The 20,030-nt window shown below is 33.9% G+C and overlaps 1 protein-coding gene across 2 annotated transcripts; it reads left to right on the forward strand.

Annotated features, from left to right (window-relative positions):
- The first annotated feature begins 10,639 nt into the window (after nt 1-10,639).
- On the forward strand, nt 10,640-17,057 carry LOC6642282 (tubulin monoglutamylase TTLL4). Of its 2 annotated transcripts, XM_023175903.2 has the most exons (9): nt 10,640-10,781; nt 11,325-12,015; nt 13,347-13,878; nt 13,938-13,987; nt 14,057-14,318; nt 14,372-14,558; nt 14,620-14,790; nt 15,681-16,689; nt 16,750-17,057. In XM_023175903.2, exons 2-9 carry the CDS (start codon nt 11,365-11,367, stop codon nt 16,936-16,938), a joined length of 3,051 nt encoding a protein of 1,016 aa, XP_023031671.1. In that variant the 5' UTR covers nt 10,640-10,781; nt 11,325-11,364; the 3' UTR covers nt 16,939-17,057. The 2 variants fall into 2 exon arrangements, with proteins under 2 accessions (XP_023031671.1, XP_002065502.3); XM_002065466.4 differs by having other exon boundaries at nt 13,938-14,318.
- The last annotated feature ends 2,973 nt before the right edge of the window (nt 17,058-20,030 follow it).

Consider the following 20,030-nt stretch of genomic DNA (forward strand, 5'->3'; position numbering starts at 1 on the left):
TTTTAGTTCATATTAAGTTAAGTTGTTTTAATTTTCTTAGCAAGTTGATTTACAAACTGATTATCTAAAAATATATTATAATATAATATATTATACAAGCCAAAGGCTTTAGCAGCCAGCGCTCTTCAGAATAAATTTGGATTAGTATTAATTAATTCATATAAGTTTCTGTAAATCAATTTCTTTTAGCGAAAAGATGCACTTAAAAGACCAACTCGGGACTATATTATATTATTTTGAGTATAATTTTTAAAGCTGATTAAATTGTTTTAAATAAATATTTAAAAAAAGAGTAAAGGAAGCATCGCTAAATTTGTAGATCAAGGATAACAACTTTTTGAATTAAATAAATTTAAGAATTTTTCTAAATTCATCAACTAAATTTTGCAAAAGTATTTAACAGACTTTTTAAGGATTAAGACACTTCTGATATTTATGCCTAATATTACTGCCAACTCGTAGGAATTTTAGCTTCTGAAACCTTTGACTCGCCCTGTAATATATTAAAAATGTGTATGATGTATTCTTCATATATTTGAAACCACTGTGCCACTGTGAGGGTGGCGGGGTAAATCGAGGTACAGAGCTCCCCAAGTGCTTTGGCCCAAACAATTCAATAATACAATAACAACAATCATAATAATAACACAAAATACCAACAACAGGCGGCTACAAAAGCCATCCAAAGGTATATAGCACCCCCAATTGTAGGTTGTCCCACCCCTCCCTAACTCCCTAACCCCTTTCAGACCCAAGAGTAGACGTACATAAACATACATCATAATGCGCCGCAAAACGCCGACGACTGACGAACGACCTTATTCCACTCACAATCAGTCAAAATTGAAAATTTATTGAATAACCAAGAAAAAAAAGTTTAAATATTTCTATACAAGTGTGTGAGAAAGAGTGTGTGTGCATGTGTGTGTGTGTGCGTGTGTGTGTAAAGATCAACAAAGGATTTCTTTACCAAAATAGCTCGTGTCAAAAGACTTTGATCCATTAATCAATATGCCGCCGCCGACATCGTTTCCATTGCGCCTTTCTTGCCTTGCCTTTGGCTGTTTGGTTTGCTCTGCTGCCATGTGCGAAGGTTTTGTTGTAAGTTTGTTTTGTTGCTGGTCGGTTGGTTGGTTAGTTGGATCTTCTCCCCCACACTTTCCCCCAAAATCACCATCGACATCGTCTCCTTTTCTTCTACTTGTTTTGTGCTTGGTCAAGATCATGATGAGGCAGTTGTTATTTTGGCTACAGTTTGGCTGATGTTGAGGCTGGGAATGGGACGGAGAATGGAGAGGATGGGGATGGGGATGGGTATGGGGGATGATGACGATGATGATGTGGATGGTTTTCTTTATTGTTTCTCTTGTAAATGCCTTGAAGAGCATGTGACATGTGTAAGTGATAGCATTAATGCCGCTTTTAAGTAGTAATTATGTCTTCAATTGGGCATTGGGCCATATTCATGCACACACTGAAAGCTTTTGTTCACATACAGAATGAATCATATATGTATAGAGAGAAAGGCAGCGGGATAGTTGGGGGATGCCAAGAGCTCCATCTTCTTGATGGGAGGCATGCTGACTGCAACTCCAGTGGGGGGTTCGATATTTAATATTTATTTGCTTTGTACAGCAATTAACTGAGGTTAACAATTAATGATTAATGAACTTGAAATCGATTAAAAAAGTAAACATCAGATTTCTAAATAGAATTCGAATACTAGAACAAAATTCAAGTAAGTTATGATAATAATTTATTTTGGAGTAGTTACTACCAGATCAGACTTACAATTAGTCAACTGATCTAGAATTGTAATGCAATACTAAAAACTAGAATTACTACTTGATGAAGCACAAACAGAGGACCTTGAGTATGCTCATTACAAAGCTTAAGATAGTATAAGGTTGCGAAAAATAAAAAAAAAACCATATTAATCTCTTGTTTGTTGAGAAAGTGAACTGTTATTAAAACAAATCTAAAGTCAAACGGATAGAAAAGTAATAAAATGGGAGGATTAGAAACACTTAAAATATTAGAAAATACTTATTAAATTTTTAGCTAATTTTAAGTGATTCCTTTTTTTATACAGGCGGAGCAAAATTTCTTACATTGGCAGTCTTAACAGCATAAACCAGTTGAGAATTACATGCAAAAGGAAAAAAATGGGCCAAAGAGGTAATGTTGTGTTTAAACAACTGAAAAATACTTATCCTATTCTTAATGAATGAAATAATATCTACTCAAAATTAGTTCTGGCCTGTATTGGAAAGTTTATTTTGAATATGGTCTTACATCGGCAGCCTAAAAAGCAGCAACCAGAACCAGTTGAGAATTACATGCAAAAGATACACATAATTGGCCAAAGAGGTAATATCGTGTGAAAACATCTATAAACAATACTTATCCTACTCTTAGTCAATGAAATAATATCTATTCATAATTAGCTCTGATCTGTATTCGAAAGTTTGTTTTGAATATGGTATTAAGACCTCTTCACAAATTCAATTTCAATCCAGTTTATTTGATTTGAATTTGTGGATAGAAAAATACGGCATAGTTCTTTTCCTGTTTAAATAGACAGACCTACTTGTGATATATACATTTATTGGATAAGTCTGTAATAATTGAGAAAATATCTAAAAGTAAAGTTGAATATTTGATTCCTAAAGGCATATTTAAAGGAAAAGATTTTTAACAACAATTTTGATCTTTTAAATTTTAAGACTTAAAAAAATAAGATTAAAAAAGAAAATTGTAAGATTTACAGGGAATATCCCTTTTAAAAAATTCGAACTTCAAAAACATTGAAATGGTGTTCTTAATTTTCTTTTGAAAACTATTTGAAATAGTTGTTCACTTCATTTTAAGTCTTTCAGTTTTTCGTTCACTCTTAATTAGTTTTTCCCTTTAGTTTTTTTTTGTAGTCTGGTCCATCAAGTTCTACTCCTCTTGCTTCTGCTCCACCTCCATTTTGGTTAAAAGTTCTTCAATAGAATCCAATTCCGCGTAGGGACATTCTATACCGGCGCTTAGTTGGGCCATCGTTTTGCCTCTTCAAATTCAAATTTTCCCTTTTTGCTTTTTTAGTCAAAACAAAGCGGACAGAATTCTGGTTCGTGTGAAGCAATAATTGCCCCCTAATCTCCTCTTGAATGCTTATGAAGTTCTTCCTCTGTTTCCTTCGATTCGTCTGGCTGCTGCAAGAAAAAAATCTTCTTCTTTTGCTTTGCTTTTATTGTTATCATAATTATTGTTTAGTGGCGCATCCTGCGAGAGAGGGAGCATCCTGCCCAGCCTCAAGCTTCTCTCAAGCTTCTGATCGGAATCGAGGAATACAAATGTAGAACATAAATCGCTTACACAAACGAATGGCGAGGATTAAAGACCCACAAAAAAAAAGAAGGAAAAAAAGGAGAAGATATCGAATTACACACCTGACGACGGGTCAGACAGCAAAAACGAAAAACGAGAAAATAAAAAGGGGAGAGAGAGAGGGAGAGGGGGGGAAGGAGTAGGAGTAGGAGTTGCTGCACCAGCAGATCTCAGACAAAAACTAAGCGTATTTTATGTGAACTTTCTTTCCAACATTTGCCAAGTGTCAAAGTCAGCTGGATATGCTCCTCTCCAGCGGCTGCAGTGCATCGCTTTCCGCTTGGCTCCGCTCTGTATACTTTATGGGCATTAAAAATTCAAGTGGCAGCAATTTTTCGTTCTCTTCTCCTTTCGGGGCACAAAAACTTCAAATGGCAAAATGCCGACGGGGCCAAAATCTCTTGTGGCTGCTGCTGCTGCTGTTCCCTCGACTGCAACCAGAGTCCGCCAATTTAATGTGTCGGCGTGTTTATCGGCTAATGAAGTTGACAACACGCGGATTAGCGCATTTAGTTGCCAACTGGCCTCGACTTCGGCTCTGCGGCCAACTGGCCTGGCCAATTCCCCCCCGCATCTCTCCCCATCTCTCTGGCTCCTCTCTATGGTTGGCATTAGCGCAAACAACATAACTTAATAACGATAACGATGAATATTATTTTTATGCCAGAAATTGGTATCCGGGCATCGACTTTATCTTTTCCTTTTTACCCTCCATGACTTCATCTTCTTTTTCTTGGCCGACTCGTTTTCCTTATTCAGCAATTGGCAATTGCCATACCAATTGCAATTTGTTGCCCTCTTGCGGGTTGTGACATGGAAAGTTATACGATGTGATAAGACAATCAATATATTTTCATTTTTTTGGTTTTTGTTTTTTCCCCCTTCCTCCAACTATCAAACAAGAAGTCCATATATAACACTAAAGCAATTTGTCAAAGCAAATTTGTTGAACTCGTTTGTATCTTCTCGTTTTGGTATTGGTATTTATAGTTTATACATAATTTAACTTAATCTTTGTCGCTTATTCAATCAAAAGTTTGTGATGCGGCTTGTGTGTGTATGCGTGTGTGTGTGTGTGGGTTGTGGTTGATTGACCTGACTTTTAGCGGGTTTTTTTGGGATTATTTCGGATCAGGAAACGCCGCAAAAACCAATTTCCCGCGGGATTTTCACACTCAAATAGTGGGTTTCCAGGCAAATGGGTTAAATGCATACATATATTTACGTCTAGATCGGTTAACAGAAATCTATTTGATAATCGTTTTATTTGATAACCCAAAAATCTCACAATATTAAGTCAAGAAAGTTACTTTTGCTTATATAAATTTGTAACTTGACCTATATTTCACTTTTTGACATCTCTGTAATGTTTTTGAAGGTATTTTACAGAAAATTGAATGTTACAAAAATAAGTTTGTTTTATTAGCTTTAACTCTAAAAAAAAGAAACCTTTCCCTGAATTTTAAATGTTTTTTTTTTCTTCTATCAATTTTAATCAAAAATGAAGTAAGTAAGTCATCTCGCCGACTTGGGTATACCATCCACCAGGTGAACAAATGTTTTAAATTTCGAACACCAAATGTACATATGTCTATTAAATTCGTTTTACATGTCTCACTCGCTCTCGATCACTCTCACAAAAACAACGAGCACTCTAGCGCCGCCACTAGCCTACGGCCAATTCCGCCCTTATGGAAGGAAACGTTTCCGACCCCATAAAGTATATATCAGCATCAGCTTGATCAGCATGAAAAGCCACGTCCGTCTGCCTTTCGTTACTCAGGCGTCTTAAAAGCTATCAAGCTGAAATTTTTTTCTATGCTTTTTATTACCTGGAGCAGATCAAGTATGAAAACTTTAAGGATCGGACCACTATATCATATAGTTTTATACGAAAAGTAGGTGAAGCAGTTGGAGTCTCGCTATGAAATTTACTCATGTGATCGTATTGGATATAAAACATTAGATTTCAATACTAAGATGGCCCGGGTAAAAAGGATATTTGGGAAATCAAAGCTGACCTTACAAAAGATAATGTATAAGACACAGTAATCTATACAATTTTTACTCTCGATTTATATACCCCAAGAAAAGATATAGCCATTAGTGTATATATATGTGTCCGCCCGTCTGAATCAACACAAACTTCTTCTAGAGCGTTTAGTGAAATTTTTAAAGTGTGTTTCTGTAGTCATTGGATCAAGGATCAAAATACTACATCATGATAGGCCAAAAAAACGAATGAATTGCAACACAGTTTTTTAGACCTAACCCTTATCTAAATTTTAAAAAAAAATTTGTGACTTGGTCACCTGAACTTTACCTTGTTACCTTACACATGTGACTCTATAATATATAGGTTTAGAAATGTCACTTAGATTTGTCATACTTTGACAGTTTTTTCCATTTTCCACCTATAATTTGGTTCTAATTTCTAAAAAATGTTTACCATCTGACGTGAAAATGTTGTTTTCCCAAATGCAAAAGTTTTTGCTGTCATTTGAATGGCAAATATTTATAATAATTATATACATATGGCATTTGATGGCATCGATTCCCATCACGATTCGGTTTGAAATGATTTCATTTCATGGCATTTAAATGATAGCCTCGAAGGTTTCGTATTGAATTTTGAATTTCAAAGTGTACAAACATGCGACAATGAAAACTAACTTTTATGGACAACAATAGCAGCAAATCGGATACTTCAGGGGGTGGGTTCCGATACCAAGGATGAGTGTTTGTTCATGCGTTAAAGAAGCTACTAGGAACCACCTAACAATATTTGAAATTATAATTGTTGGGTTTTTCGACTAGAACCTGAAATTAAACGGAAATTATACCCCACTACCCCCGGCAAAACAGAAAGGAATCCTAATGGAGTTTGGTGGTGAGGGCAAAGGGGAGCTCGTGTGGGTGGTGGGCTATGTAATTTGAGTTTTTCGAACAATAAATTTCTCAAAAGTGGTGGTCAATTGTGCGTGTGAATGTGTGTGTAATAGAGCGTCACTGGCACCACCTGGATGCGTTCGCATTGTCCCCAGGAAAGGGTATCATCAGGTGCTTGAGCTCGTTAAATAATTTGTTGACAACCATCGGAGAACCCCCTTAAAAATGTAAATCACATTCGATGGGATAGCCATCACGTGTCCCAAGGCGCTTCTGCCAATTGCCCTGACATCGATTTGCTGACTCGTCTTCTTCTTCTTCTATTCCTTCTACTTTCTTATTCAGGTTCTTAAATTAAAATTCTGTTTCTATAACTCAACACACAATGCTGTCAAAATATTGAAGTTTCTTCTCGTTGGCGTTTTTTTTTGCTTCGCTTTTTTTTTGCGTATAAAATTTCGCAGAAGCTCTAGACAGAGAGTGAATAAAAAATTAAAGGTAGACCCTCAAGTCACATAAAGACTATAAATTTTCCATTTTTATTTCATTTTTATTTGGTTTTTGGTTTTGTTTTGTCTCTTGCCGCCAGAGATGAAGAAGAAAAGAAGAGGTAAAAGAGCTTAAGCTTAAGTAAAAATTAATCGTCGTCGTCTTAACTGACGATTTTTTGGGTTTTAAAATTATTAATAATAATAACAATAAAAGCCAACAACAACGATGATAAAGATGGCCGACATTTTGATGATTTGTGAAGAATTTTCAGTTCCTAACCGATTTAACCTTGGTTATGGCCAGTGATAAAGTTTAATTCAAATTCCAATATTCTTAATGATTTCATATCTGCATGATATATTAACCTGCACTCAGCGAAATTTGTGTTGCCGATTTGGCGAAGTTTAATACATAAAGTTCAATAAGTGAAGGCTATATGTGTTCATTCAAAATTTATGTGGAAAATGTCTCTTTAGGTGGAACCGTCTCTAGAATTAGAAAAATGTAACAAATATTATGAAAAAGTTTTAAAACAAACTATAATAAGTACTTCAAATTTCATTTCTTGCATCAGCATAGACTGCTTCGCTCATACTATAATTTCATATCTAATAATTTTTAAGTTAAGAAACCTAATTAAAAATAAAGAATAAAAATTAAATTCAGAAAAGACCATTATTTTGTTAAAATTTTCAATCAGTCTTGATGCTTGCAATTATTTAAGCGCTTAAATTTAGATTTATTCACTATTCAATTGACTAAGCAAGTAATAATTCTTAAGTAAGAATAGATTTAACCTTCTAAAACACAATATCGATATTTTTTAATATAATTAATACTAACCATTTTTTAAATAATTTAAAAAATTTATTTAGGTTAAAAGGATAAATTTTCAAAATAAATTACTAAAGTTTTCTAAAAAGTATGTTTTTTTTTTCTTTTTAAATTTCTTAACTGATACTGATTTAGCGAATGATAAAAAAAAAGTCTTTTTAAATGTTTTAATAAATTGTATGATATGCTTCCAAAGGTTTCTTAATCTAAATGGATTAATTCGTGAGTTATGACAATAAGCTTTGAGATATAGATGATAGATGATGATGATATAGATATAGATGATAGATAATAAATTTAGCAATATTCTTATTAAGATTTTAAATACTTACCTTCAAAAGTATAAAAAAAGGAAGGGTAATAAATTAATCAATATATATACATATACTCGTATATATAAATTTTTGAGTTTTGTATTTTTATTCATTTAACTCACCTTATCGGGTCCTTTGCTCTAATTGCAACCTATAATGATTTCTCTTTTCCTTTAAACCTCATATAAACTTCTATTTTTCCTATCTAGATTATCCGCAGTTATCTTTAGTTAATATATATGTAAATTAATCCGTTTGGGATGAAACCGCCAATCTCCAGGGCAAAAGGTGATTGGTATGGGCCACTTGAAAGTACTGCACATTGTCCACGTCAACACCCAGCTAAGAATGCTCAAAGGATTCTGTTTTCCAGATGTAATATATGGTGTTTGTCTTACTTCAGCATATGACACAAAATCTTGTTAAGTAAAATTTCTTGAATAGTGTCTTTTGATTCTAGAATTTCGAAATAGATTCTATGATTTGGTGTTGCATTAAACCTTTTGTGAAAACTGCCATCTGCAGCATTAGCAAAACCCTTTCTCCTATGAATCCCCCTCTAAGGATCTTATGCCCCCGTCTCTATTACGCAACACATGCTCGAACCGCATCCCCTTCCATCAGCTCAAGTGGAGAGAAAACCATATGTGTACCCTCGACCATAATGATAATTGATCTTTATCATTCTCTTTTTGTAAATTGAATAATGGCAAAGTGAGGCAGCTCATCAATGGATCTCAATTTCGTCTTTTGCACACCTTTTTTTTTTTCTTTGGCTCTCCCCCTCACTCAGCATACTTCTTTGGTTCTTGGTGTAAATTGAGCTCTAATCAAGGTGAGCCAACCGAAAGCCGATCAATTTGAAAAGATGCAGGGTAGAGAATCCTTCTTCTTCTTTTGAAGCCATCTCATGTTTACCAAAAGGTGCCGAAAGTAGTGAAAGGATTAGAAAAAGAAAGAATCCAAAGAAAAGGGCTCCCACAAAGCACACACATGTGTGGAGTTGAGTTGAGTAAATTAGCAGATTTTTCATAGATTGCAATTAATTGCATTATAAGACAGAATAGAAATGCAATTTGATATTATTGCGAAGGCGGCTACTTTCAGATGTAATTTAAGATTTTTTTTCTATTCATGCACATCATATTTGTATTTATTATTCTGTTGTATGTTTATTAATTAATAATATTTAATAAACAAGCGGCAAGCTTATCACAGCTGAGTATCTTCTCCAACTAAACAAGAAATGCCACACAGAATACAAAGTGCCACTGCACTGCCTATTAAACAGTTTAGTAGATCTGAGATAAACTCATCATCCTCATCATCATCATCATCCACATGCACAACCACACAGCGTCTTTCCACTGGTTCCTTCTGCTTTTGGGTTGGTGTTGACGTTTTGTGGGCGGTTCGACAGATTCATATCTTGTATGTTTGCCTCTCTCACTCTGCTCTTTGAGTTTTTGCCGCAGGATCTGCTATAAATCAACCCGTCTGGCCATCAAAATCAATAAAGACCGCAGTAAAGTCCACAAAAAGAATAAATGTATGTACGTATATAAAGAAGCGAACCAACAACAGAAAAAAAGAAGGTGTATAAATTGAAATGTTTGATGTCTTCATCAGTCAGATTCGTTCCACTCTCATGTAGGTCGGCACCAGACCAGACCAGGCGAGGCCAGGCCAAACCAGAGGAGGTAACTACCACCAACAGCAGGTAGATTGAAGATAATAACAGATGCCTGATTTATGTCAAACTAAAAAGCAACTAAAAAGGAACTTAAATTCTATTAATTACCTCTCATGGTGTTTTTTAATGTATAATGCAAAACATTGTATCTAATCAAAGTTTATTTGATTTTTATTTTGTCTACATTGGAATATACAACTTTAAATGAAAATAAATAACAATTAGGAAAACCATGAATGTTTTAATGTTTGAAATTTTTGATTATTGGCATTCAATCTCCTTTTCATCACTCAACTAATTTACAACTTTTAAAGAATGGCGCTATGGTGTTGATTTTTATATTGAACGAGATATTAAATGTTTCTTAAATAAACAAAAACAAAAAAATATGCAAAACTTAATACATTTTTCTGGAATTCATTGAATTTTGGTCTATCAAAATTATTGCAAAAGAAAACATACCAATCTATCACTAATTTGTTTTCCATTGGAAGCTAAATATATATGTAATTATTGAAAATAACCAATATAAATTATATCGCAGGTGTTTCATGAAATATTTTATTTGCCTAATACTTAATAAATATTGAATATTATGAAATTAAAAACATTTGAATTCCATTTTCAAAATCTGTAAGTTGGCGCCAAAGACTATCGATATATAAATATCGATTTAGTACTCTATCGTGGTAAGTTTTCAGTTGTGGTGAGTTATTCTAAAATTTAGTACGATCTAAAATTGCAGCTACTATTTAAATTACATTTAAAAATAATTAATTTAAATATTTATTTAAATATTGGTAATACAATTATTTTCATCTTTTCCATTCCCCTTAAGACAAAAGCATAATAGTAAAATTAATTTTATTTTATTTTCATAAAAAAAGTTCCTCTTGTTATAATATTTATACCAATTTGAATACCTGTTGAGTTGAAAAAGATTGCGTAGGCTCACCTCTTGAAGTTGAGTTACCCAAATGTTCTTATCGATAGTTGATATCGATAATTTGAAAACAAAATTTATCGCTAGTGCCACTAACATAAGTAAACACAATGTTAGATTTAATAAACAATATTAACAGACGAAAAACGGGCACAAACAAATCTAGTGCTCGTATATATGAATGCTAAGAAAATAAAAAAAAAACAAAATTCATTAGTGTGCTTGTAAATGTAAACAAAAGGTAAGTGGAAAAGTCAACATGGGCACGCACACGCACACACACACACAGCGACTGCAAAGAGGAAGGCTCCCACACACAGACACACGCACACAACTACACCAAAAGCCGGCTGGCAGTTTTGGCGCTAAATTTGAAATGACGAAAACGAACGAAAAGAAGAAGACCCCAACACATAAAATACTCGAGAGAGCCCGAGAGGAAGCAATGAGAATTTCTTGGCAATGGATATATGTATCTGGATGTGAACTACATTAGCGAATTCGATCGATCAATGTGATCGATAAGAAGTGTGCCTCGATCTTGGGCGTATGCCATAACGAAAATAGACAGCCATTGACAAAGCAGCAGCAGCAGCACCACCAAAACAAACAGCAGACAAGGAGACGCATTCAATGCGTTTTATTTTGTTTTTTTTGTTGTTGTGTCTGTGTGATGGTGAAGTAACCATTACCTTGAGTTAAAAAAATCTATTAATACACCATTCAAAACAAAGTAATTAGCAAGCTTTTCCCCCTTCTCCTCGTTCACCATCGATCCGTTTAGATACCAAAATTTTCTGTGAATTCCTAGAAAATTCATAATTATGGCCCAGATGACCGAGAAACGTACATCCAGTGTACGTCCTGGCACAGCAGCCACGGCAGTTGCCACCAAGGAGAATACGAATGCCTCGGGCAAATCGCGTGGCAAAGGAATTGAAATTTTAGACTTTCACGAATCGTGGCTAGAAGAGGTTGAAATCTACAAGGATAAGATGGTCATGTGCAAACAATTGGCCCATCACAATCATCAGCAGCAGCATCAGCACCAGCAGCCGCAGCAGCAGTACCCGCCATCCTCACCTCATTCCCCGCTACGTGGTCATGCGAAACCAACAATGAACAATAACAACAACCATCCACGGAGTGCAGCTGGCAATTCAAGTGTCAACTCATCAGGAACTGCCCGTTCACCGCCTGCGAATCATAAACAGAAATCCTCACCTCCCATGGCCAGGAGAAAAGTCGGTACAGATAAATCCTCGACTGCGGCAGCTTCCCATCCCTCAGGCGGAGGAGGCAATGGCGTTGGAGCAGCTCCTCCAGCAATCTCAACGGCTACCAAATTCACTGCCCAACCCCAGCGTCTGGTTGTACGTGGCGCTGCAGTGGCAAATCCAAAGCTAAATACTATTCCCGTGTCCACGCCCGTGGTGTCTGGTGTAATGCAATCTGAGCCGTACAAGAAAGTTCAGGTATGCTATGCTGTCTGATTTAGTAATTTGGTCTTTTTGTCTTTGTTGTGACATGTCTAAAGCGTCTAAACTTGTTTTAGTTTATTTAGTAGAATCTACTACTTAGTACTCAATATGTAGAAATCGCATTAGATCATTTTATTTAATCGCTATGTTAAGAGCTGATGTAGAAATATAAATGTGTTTCATCTGTATGGAGTTAAACATTCGATCTTAATAGCATTTAAATATGTGCTTGCAAGGCTTTAAGTTAAGTATTTTATAGTTATATATTTCCTCAAAAGCATTGGGCTTAACAACTTCAATCTAAGTTATAGATATACATAATTCTTTCGTATAAGCGATCTAAAACTTAAACGTGATTATTTTATACCATACTACGATATTACTCAGTATTATTGTATCATGATTTCATATGTGTACATACATAAAGGAATGGAGGATAGGAATAGGAAGTTTAAGTCAATTTTTCTAATAATAACAGGCCGACAAATCTCAGTACCAGAGATATGAATACAATTTTCTAATAGATTATGGCGTGATGAATCCAAATGTTTGCTTTTTTTGGATTATAATAATTTAAAGGCATAAGAATTTGAGTTTTTGTAATATTTTTAAAGCCATGTCGGATCCAAATTATTGTGCTAGTCGAAAAACTTTGAACCACTACTTTTGAGTTTACTAAAATATATTTATTTTTCTCTGAGATATAACGATATTTATACTTTGAGTATATTTTTTCTGCTAAAGCATTAAAATAACCAACCATTTTAAGGTTTTTATCGAAAAACTGAAACAAAATTTGTATTATTTTAAACTATATATTATAGCTTAATAGATTTATTCTTTTTTAGTACTTGTTAGCTGAGATCTAAACTAACTTTACATTTGCCAAATCACAGTCAAAGAAATTAATCTATTTAGTATGACTCTTACTTAAGTTAGTTTTCATAGGGTATTAATCTAACTATTTCTCGTATCTACTACCAACCTATAGACTGCTTTCTATCCTTAATATAAACTTAATATATTCCCATTTATGATTTACTACTCACGATTTTCTAATGGTTTTGGATTAGGATTTTTAAAAATTTTAGTTCTAAGTGTACTAAATATCATGCATCAAGCTTGCACTCATTGATCGCTGTCATTACCAAATCCTTAATATACATTAACCTTTAATTACCTGCATGCACCCTAATATTAACTTGTTTTTCTGTTCTGTTTTCATCCTTGCAAACCAATAACCATTTGTCATTTCGCCATCCATCACACTTGTGTTCCATGTTCCGTGTGTTCGATTGCACTTGCCTATATCCTAAACAATGCAGATGCTTTTAAAGCGAGCACGTGACGATACATTTGCGAAACATACAGTCAGCAATAACAGCAACAGCAACAATAATAGCACCAGCAATCACAACAACAACAGCAACCATAATAGTAATAAGAGACCCAGCCTAAGTCCACCAAGTGCCTTAAGAACAGGCTCGGCAATGGCCAATAATCCCTATCATACGTCAGTCGGTAACATATCAAGCTGTAGCACCCAAACCTTGAAACCATCGCCAGCTAGTAAAATCGTTGTCAATACGTTCCATGGCAGCAATCTGTTGAGTGCTCAGCAACATGACGAGAAGAGCAAAATTCTTACGCAAAATGGTCTAACGAAATCAGCGGCAACAGCCTTGGAGACGAGTCTATATGCCAGTCTATATGCCCATGCGCCACAAAATGCAGTCCAGCAATATACCACCAATAGTGCACGCATCTATTCTGGAGAACATACACCATATGCGGGTGTATCACTTAACAAGGGAAGCCTCGATCATGATCGAAGGCATGAGGATGATCCATGTGCGGGTGAGTCTAGATAAACTTTTAAAATAACATAAATTCTTATGTATATTTTATGTTTTTAGCCATCGATGATATTAATAACTATGATGATTCCGATTCAGAAGAGGACTATGTGAGTACACCGTTCTATTTAGATGAAGATAGTACCGAAACGAGGCAAAGTCGTCATACACGTTACCAGGTGGAGAAGACACAATCAAAGGAATCAATTGCCACCACAGCCACAACAGATTCAGAGGTCTCGGTTTATTTCAAACCGGATGCCATACTCTCACCCAGTCTATTTCCGCATGTTCCACCATATTTGAATTTCACCTCGCATGCCGATAAAGGACCACCAATGCCCGCGGCTCTCCATCGTGTACTCAAGTGGAAACTAAGTCCAGTAATGCCAAAAATTGTCAAGCGAGTTGTACTTAATTCTGGTTTTCGTATAATCAAAAGTAAGTTTAATCAAATTCAATCTCTTTGCTTATGTAAAAATAACCTATTGTAGATACCACCGATTGGATGGCCGTTTGGGAGAAACATATGAAAAGTCCTGGTTTCCGTACTATAAGATCACATCAGAAATATAATCATATACCCGGCTCTTTTCGCATTGGACGCAAGGATACAATGTGGCGTAGCATCTATAGTAATATGAAGAAATTTGGCAAAAAAGATTTCGGTTTTATGCAAAAGTTTGTTTTGGAAAATTATTAACCTTTTTGTAAATTATTAATTTGATTTAATTGCTTATAGATCCTATATAATGCCAGATGATTTGGAGAATTTGCGACAAGTTTGGCCCAAAAATGCATCAAAGCTAACCAAATGGATTGTGAAACCGCCAGCAAGTGCCAGAGGCACTGGCATTCGCATTGTAAATAAATGGAGTCAATTTCCCAAAGATCGTCCCTTGGTTGTCCAGAAGTGAGTTTAACATAATAGACAAAATTAAGACTAATATTAACACTAATGACGAGCCAACTACTTATAAGTTAGAGGGAGGTTTTGAGGCCTTCTTCACTAAAATAAGAAAGATTACAATTAGGGTAAAGAGCTTGTACCAATGAATCATAAATCAGAGCAAGGTTTCCAGTTTAGCAATTCACAAACTTATGAGATTTTATTTAAGTCTTTCTTTAGACATTAGATAAAGTATTAGTCTACGGTTAAGTTGTAAAGTCAGTCTAAACAATTTAAGGGAATTAAAAATCATCTATTATATCTACACGGAACTTTAAGTTCCTAAAAGATTTATCATATTCCCTATATTAGATATTATTGGTAAACAAATAGTAGTCGAATTTTTAGAACTTTATTTTTAATTTTAACAAATTATATAAACATTACAAAGCAAAATTTTTCCATTAAGCCATAAAATGTTAGACATTCCACAGTCATTGGAGAAACGTTGCTTTATAATCTTCCTTTAATTTGTTTAAATTAATATAAAGTTCTTAAAATTCTAACCCTTTTTGTATTTATGAATATTTTTTCTGATCCTTATTCAAATCAAATCTAATCTCATCATTATAAGCTATTGTATTTTTCAGTACAATGGACTTGGTGACAAGACATTCATAAATAATCACTTATAGTCTTTAATATTTCGAATATGTAGAACAATACATAAGCTATTTAGTTTCCCTAAGTTTCTATATTCAATATTTGTCAGTTTAATATCTATGTATCTGTTTAAATTAAGTTCCCAATGACAATTTTTATTTCTATACACGCAATTTTTCATTGCTTTCCAGATGACTTTTCTTCTTTTAGCTGTTCCCAATGATAATGTTCACTTTTCCGGTCTTTTACAGATACATTGAGCGTCCTTTACTGATTAATGACAATAAATTCGATATGCGTTTGTATGTGATATTGACCTCCATTAATCCGCTGCGGATTTACATGTATAAGGATGGCTTGGCACGATTTGCATCGGTGAAATATAGCTCAGAGTTGAGCAATCTGGATGAGCGTTGCATGCATCTGACCAACTATAGCATCAATAAGTTCTCACAGAACTATTCCAAGAATGAGGATTTCAATGCCTGCCAAGGACACAAATGGACATTGCAATCGCTATGGTCTTGTTTAGAGAATCGTGGTGTGAATACCAAACGTCTTTGGGCCACATTACGGAATCTGGTGATCAAGGGCATTGTGAGCGGTGAATCGGGCCTGAATCGCATGTACCGTCAGAATGTTAACTTTCGGTATAATTGCTTTGAGCTATTCGGTTTCGATGTGCTATTGGATGATAATCTAGTGCCTTGGCTGCTGGAGATTAATATATCGCCATCGTTGCACTCAGAGTTGCCCTTGGATTTGCATGTCAAGGGCCCGTTGATACAGGCCGTACTCAATACGGCACTGTATCAGGTGCCACCGAAACTAAATGATCGCCAGCAGCATGAGATTCTAGACGAACTGAATCTAACTGGTCCGCTGTGTCATGACAAACGCATTTTCACCACCTGCCTCACAGCGGAAGAGGTTCGCAAGCATAATCAGTACACAAATCGTAACATTGAATTCCGTGAGGAGTATGTGGATACCATATTGGATAATCTACTGCCCGATGATGTACGATGTCTGATCATTACCGAGGACGAGCTAAATCGGTGTAAACCCCTGGAGCGAATCTTTCCCACCTCTGGCACACATATTTATTTGAAATATATCGAAAATGCCCGCTACTATAATCGTCTCCTAGATGCCTGGGAGACCAAGTATGCCAAAAATAGAGAACAAGGCATTGCCTTGCTCTCACGTTACTGCAAGGATAAATATCATCTGCAGGTATCTGATGCGGCCATGGAAAAGGTAAGTTTTCACTCCAAAAATGTATGCATATAGAGTAATTTATTTCGTTTTTCTATTTAGGAACCAAATGTGGCACTCACCGAGATCGATATGCTGCATGTGAAAAAAGAGGAAGTCCTTGATGGTGCTACCAATCTGTCTCTGCTCAAACAGCCCGTTCATCCCTCTGTCAGTACCGAAACCGTGCTGCCTGCTAATACCGATTCCAAACCCGGTAGTCCGGACGCTTCAACAGAACATAAATCTTGAGACTGAATCGTTTTGCAAATCGGAATGACAAATCACACAAACTTCAAATCAAATCGTTTCAATCGCCAGTTTATAATATTCACTTTCGTTGTCTGTGTTCAATTACACAAAAAAAATTACCTGCCCAACCGTTTCACAAAAAAATTCACGTTATAAAATTAAATTTGAAAAAACTAAATTACAATATTGCGTTTTTTAAAATATACTTGTATATAGTACTTCAATTACATTTTTTTTTGAAAAACTGTTAATTCGTAAATAGTTTATATGGAAATTCAACTGTTTTGTGGTAGATCCGAACTTTTAACACTGCAGGTATAGTAAATATTAACTATGTATATAGTTTCCATCAGATACGTTGAAAATATTCTAAAAACCGCTTCATCATCTATTCTGAAGTGGATAAGATTGATGCATTGGATGATGCAGAGTGATACCAATTTCTGAAGTAAGCTTATCCCACAGAATAAAGTCTGTGAAAAATTTGAATTGAATTGGTAGACTAACAAAATAATTCGAATTTAAATGTATTTATTGTTGTAATTAATCTACACATCATTTTCATTACAACATTTTCCAATTTAACATGTAATCTAACTTTCCAATGATCAACGCCTTTTTAAAGGCAGATTTTAGTCGCCATCAATCTTTAAATACTTTATTTATTTATTTCATCTATATGTTTTAAAACTAACGATTACTTAAAGCTTTTATTAAACTAAAATGAAAGCTCGAGACACTAGGCAACACCTTTCTAACTCTTTTGGTGAATCGTGTTATCTTCAGGTTGTGAACTTGGCTAAAAACATGAGGAAAATGTTGGGACAACCATTGGAGTAAAAGAGTTAAAGGATGCAGATAAGTTCTTTTTGTATCTCTTCAACGGCTATACATACATATATATATTCATATGTAAATCCGATGTATATATATACTTGCATAATAAGGTTATACATTAAAAATATAAGAATATATACATATATATATATATTCATATGTAAATCCGATGCTTATATATACTTGCATAATACGGTTATACTTTAAAAATGTAAGAAAGAAACGTAAAAACTTTAAAACTATTGCCCGTATTTATCTTCTTTACAAAATAAGGAATTGAAAACAAATTACATATTGTAAATTTCAGCAATTACTACTATAATATTACTAAAATTATACATATACATTCTAACTTTTAAAAATTACAATATTGAATTGAACAATTGAATGAATTTTTATAACTTATCATTACATTAATCATTTAACTGTAAATAAAACACAAAGTTAAATTCTAAAACTTTATGTATACACTACGGGTGTTAAAACACTAACTAAAATTAAATGTTTTGAAACATGTTAATTGTCTATTTTATGTTTATTTTAATGTGAATTGTATATAGTAATTTTAAATTCATATAGTAATTATATTTTAATTGTTGTATGTCTAATTAAATTAACAGAATAATAATTATACTTTTATGTATTTTACAACATATCAGATTTTTCTATGGTTTAGTTCTTTTTTATGGTCTAGGTATTACACACAAAAGAAAGATACAGTAAGCTCTAATTTGATTTTAAACACATTCACCACATTGGCGTCTTAATCATAAAAAGATGTTGTATAAATTTCGCATGACTTTTCCTTTTCATATATTTTCAGGCACTACGTTTTTGTGTTAACTCTTGATAGAACAAGTCTCTACCACATTATCAAAGAATTTTGATCGCAACACTTGGATTGAAATCGTCTCTCTCTCTTTCTCTCGGGCTTCTTTCGCTTAGGCTTTCGTCTGGCGTCTGTGGCTTCAACAAAACTAATTGGTTAGCAAAAGTTTCTTTTTTTTTTGTTCTTTCCTTACTACGATGGCAATCAGTTTATTGACACGACAAGAACAAGGCAACAGCCAAACATAATTGAATGAACATATCAATTTTCAATCACACCATAACAAAAACAAAACAAAAAAAAACTAAGCTTATTAAGCCTCAAAAAAAAAAAAACAGGAACAGGAAAACCAAAAACCTTTACACTGGAAGAGGAGGAGACACCACAGCTAATCAGACTTTAATGGCGATAAATATTTTATATTATATAATGCAATTTGTATACCCTAGAATTAGATTCACTGCATTCATAGGCTTTATAGAGTCACGCTTAAATAGCGCTATAAAAACAAATTAATTATAAATTTATTATAATAGCTATATTTTTTAAGTAATAGCTTAACATTAAAGTATTAGAATTATAAACTTTGAATCTTTTTGAAACGAATTTATGATATGATGTTAATTTAAAGTTTATAATTCTACACCTTTTCTACTTAGATAGTATTATTTCTACAGCAAGTCAAAACGAGAATTATAAACAAAATGCCAACAGGAACTTTTTAAAAGTTTACAACAATTAAGTGGCGTTCTAACATTAATTATCGCCGTAATCTAATATACCATTTCAAAATTGGCTAGCTTTAAAATCATTTCCAGTAGTTAAACTTTAAATTTAATTAGTGCCTCAATTAGATTTAACATTATAACACCATTTCTAAATTGAAAATCATCCCAAGTAAAAATCTTAAGAAAATTAGTTCTTTTTTGTACAATCCTATTTTAAGTTTTCTTGCGATATTTTCTTGTGAATTAAATTATAATTATAGATTACTCATCAGATTTGCATTAAATCTCAAGAAAACTTATTAAGTTTTCATTAAAGTTTTTCTGAACTTTTCATATCTATACCCGTCCGTCTGGATTATCATTAACCTTAGTGAAGAAAAATATATAATATATAATGTCGAGATATCCAGGCTAAAGTTTGTCGATAATTCTTTGACAGATATTCGATAATAAATGGGGTTCTATTTTTACTTTGATAACCATACGATGGAAAATAGTAACACAAGAACAAGACCCTTTTGATTAAAGATTGTCTGGATTGGGCATAATCTTCCATTTGGTTTGATTTGCAGTTCGTTATTAGTTCTTTACTAGAATGGATTGTAATAGATTTAAATACAACTACTAAGCTGATGATATACCAAGTAATGATGTGAAAAACTTTAATAAGTTTACTAATGTAAATAATAGTAAAAAAT

This window comes from Drosophila willistoni (assembly GCF_018902025.1).
Source record: "Drosophila willistoni isolate 14030-0811.24 chromosome 2R unlocalized genomic scaffold, UCI_dwil_1.1 Seg167, whole genome shotgun sequence".
NCBI classification, from domain to species: Eukaryota; Metazoa; Arthropoda; class Insecta; order Diptera; family Drosophilidae; genus Drosophila; species Drosophila willistoni.

Bases quoted from the DNA above. Each gene is read 5' to 3' on its own strand.
- LOC6642282 (XM_002065466.4), top strand. From the start codon at position 11,365: ATGGCCCAGATGACCGAGAAACGTACATCCAGTGTACGTCCTGGCACA. The intron at 13,879-13,937 runs GTGAGTCTAGAT...TTATGTTTTTAG, and splicing joins TGAGGATGATCCATGTGCGG to CCATCGATGATATTAATAAC. The intron at 14,319-14,371 runs GTAAGTTTAATC...AACCTATTGTAG, and splicing joins TGGTTTTCGTATAATCAAAA to ATACCACCGATTGGATGGCC.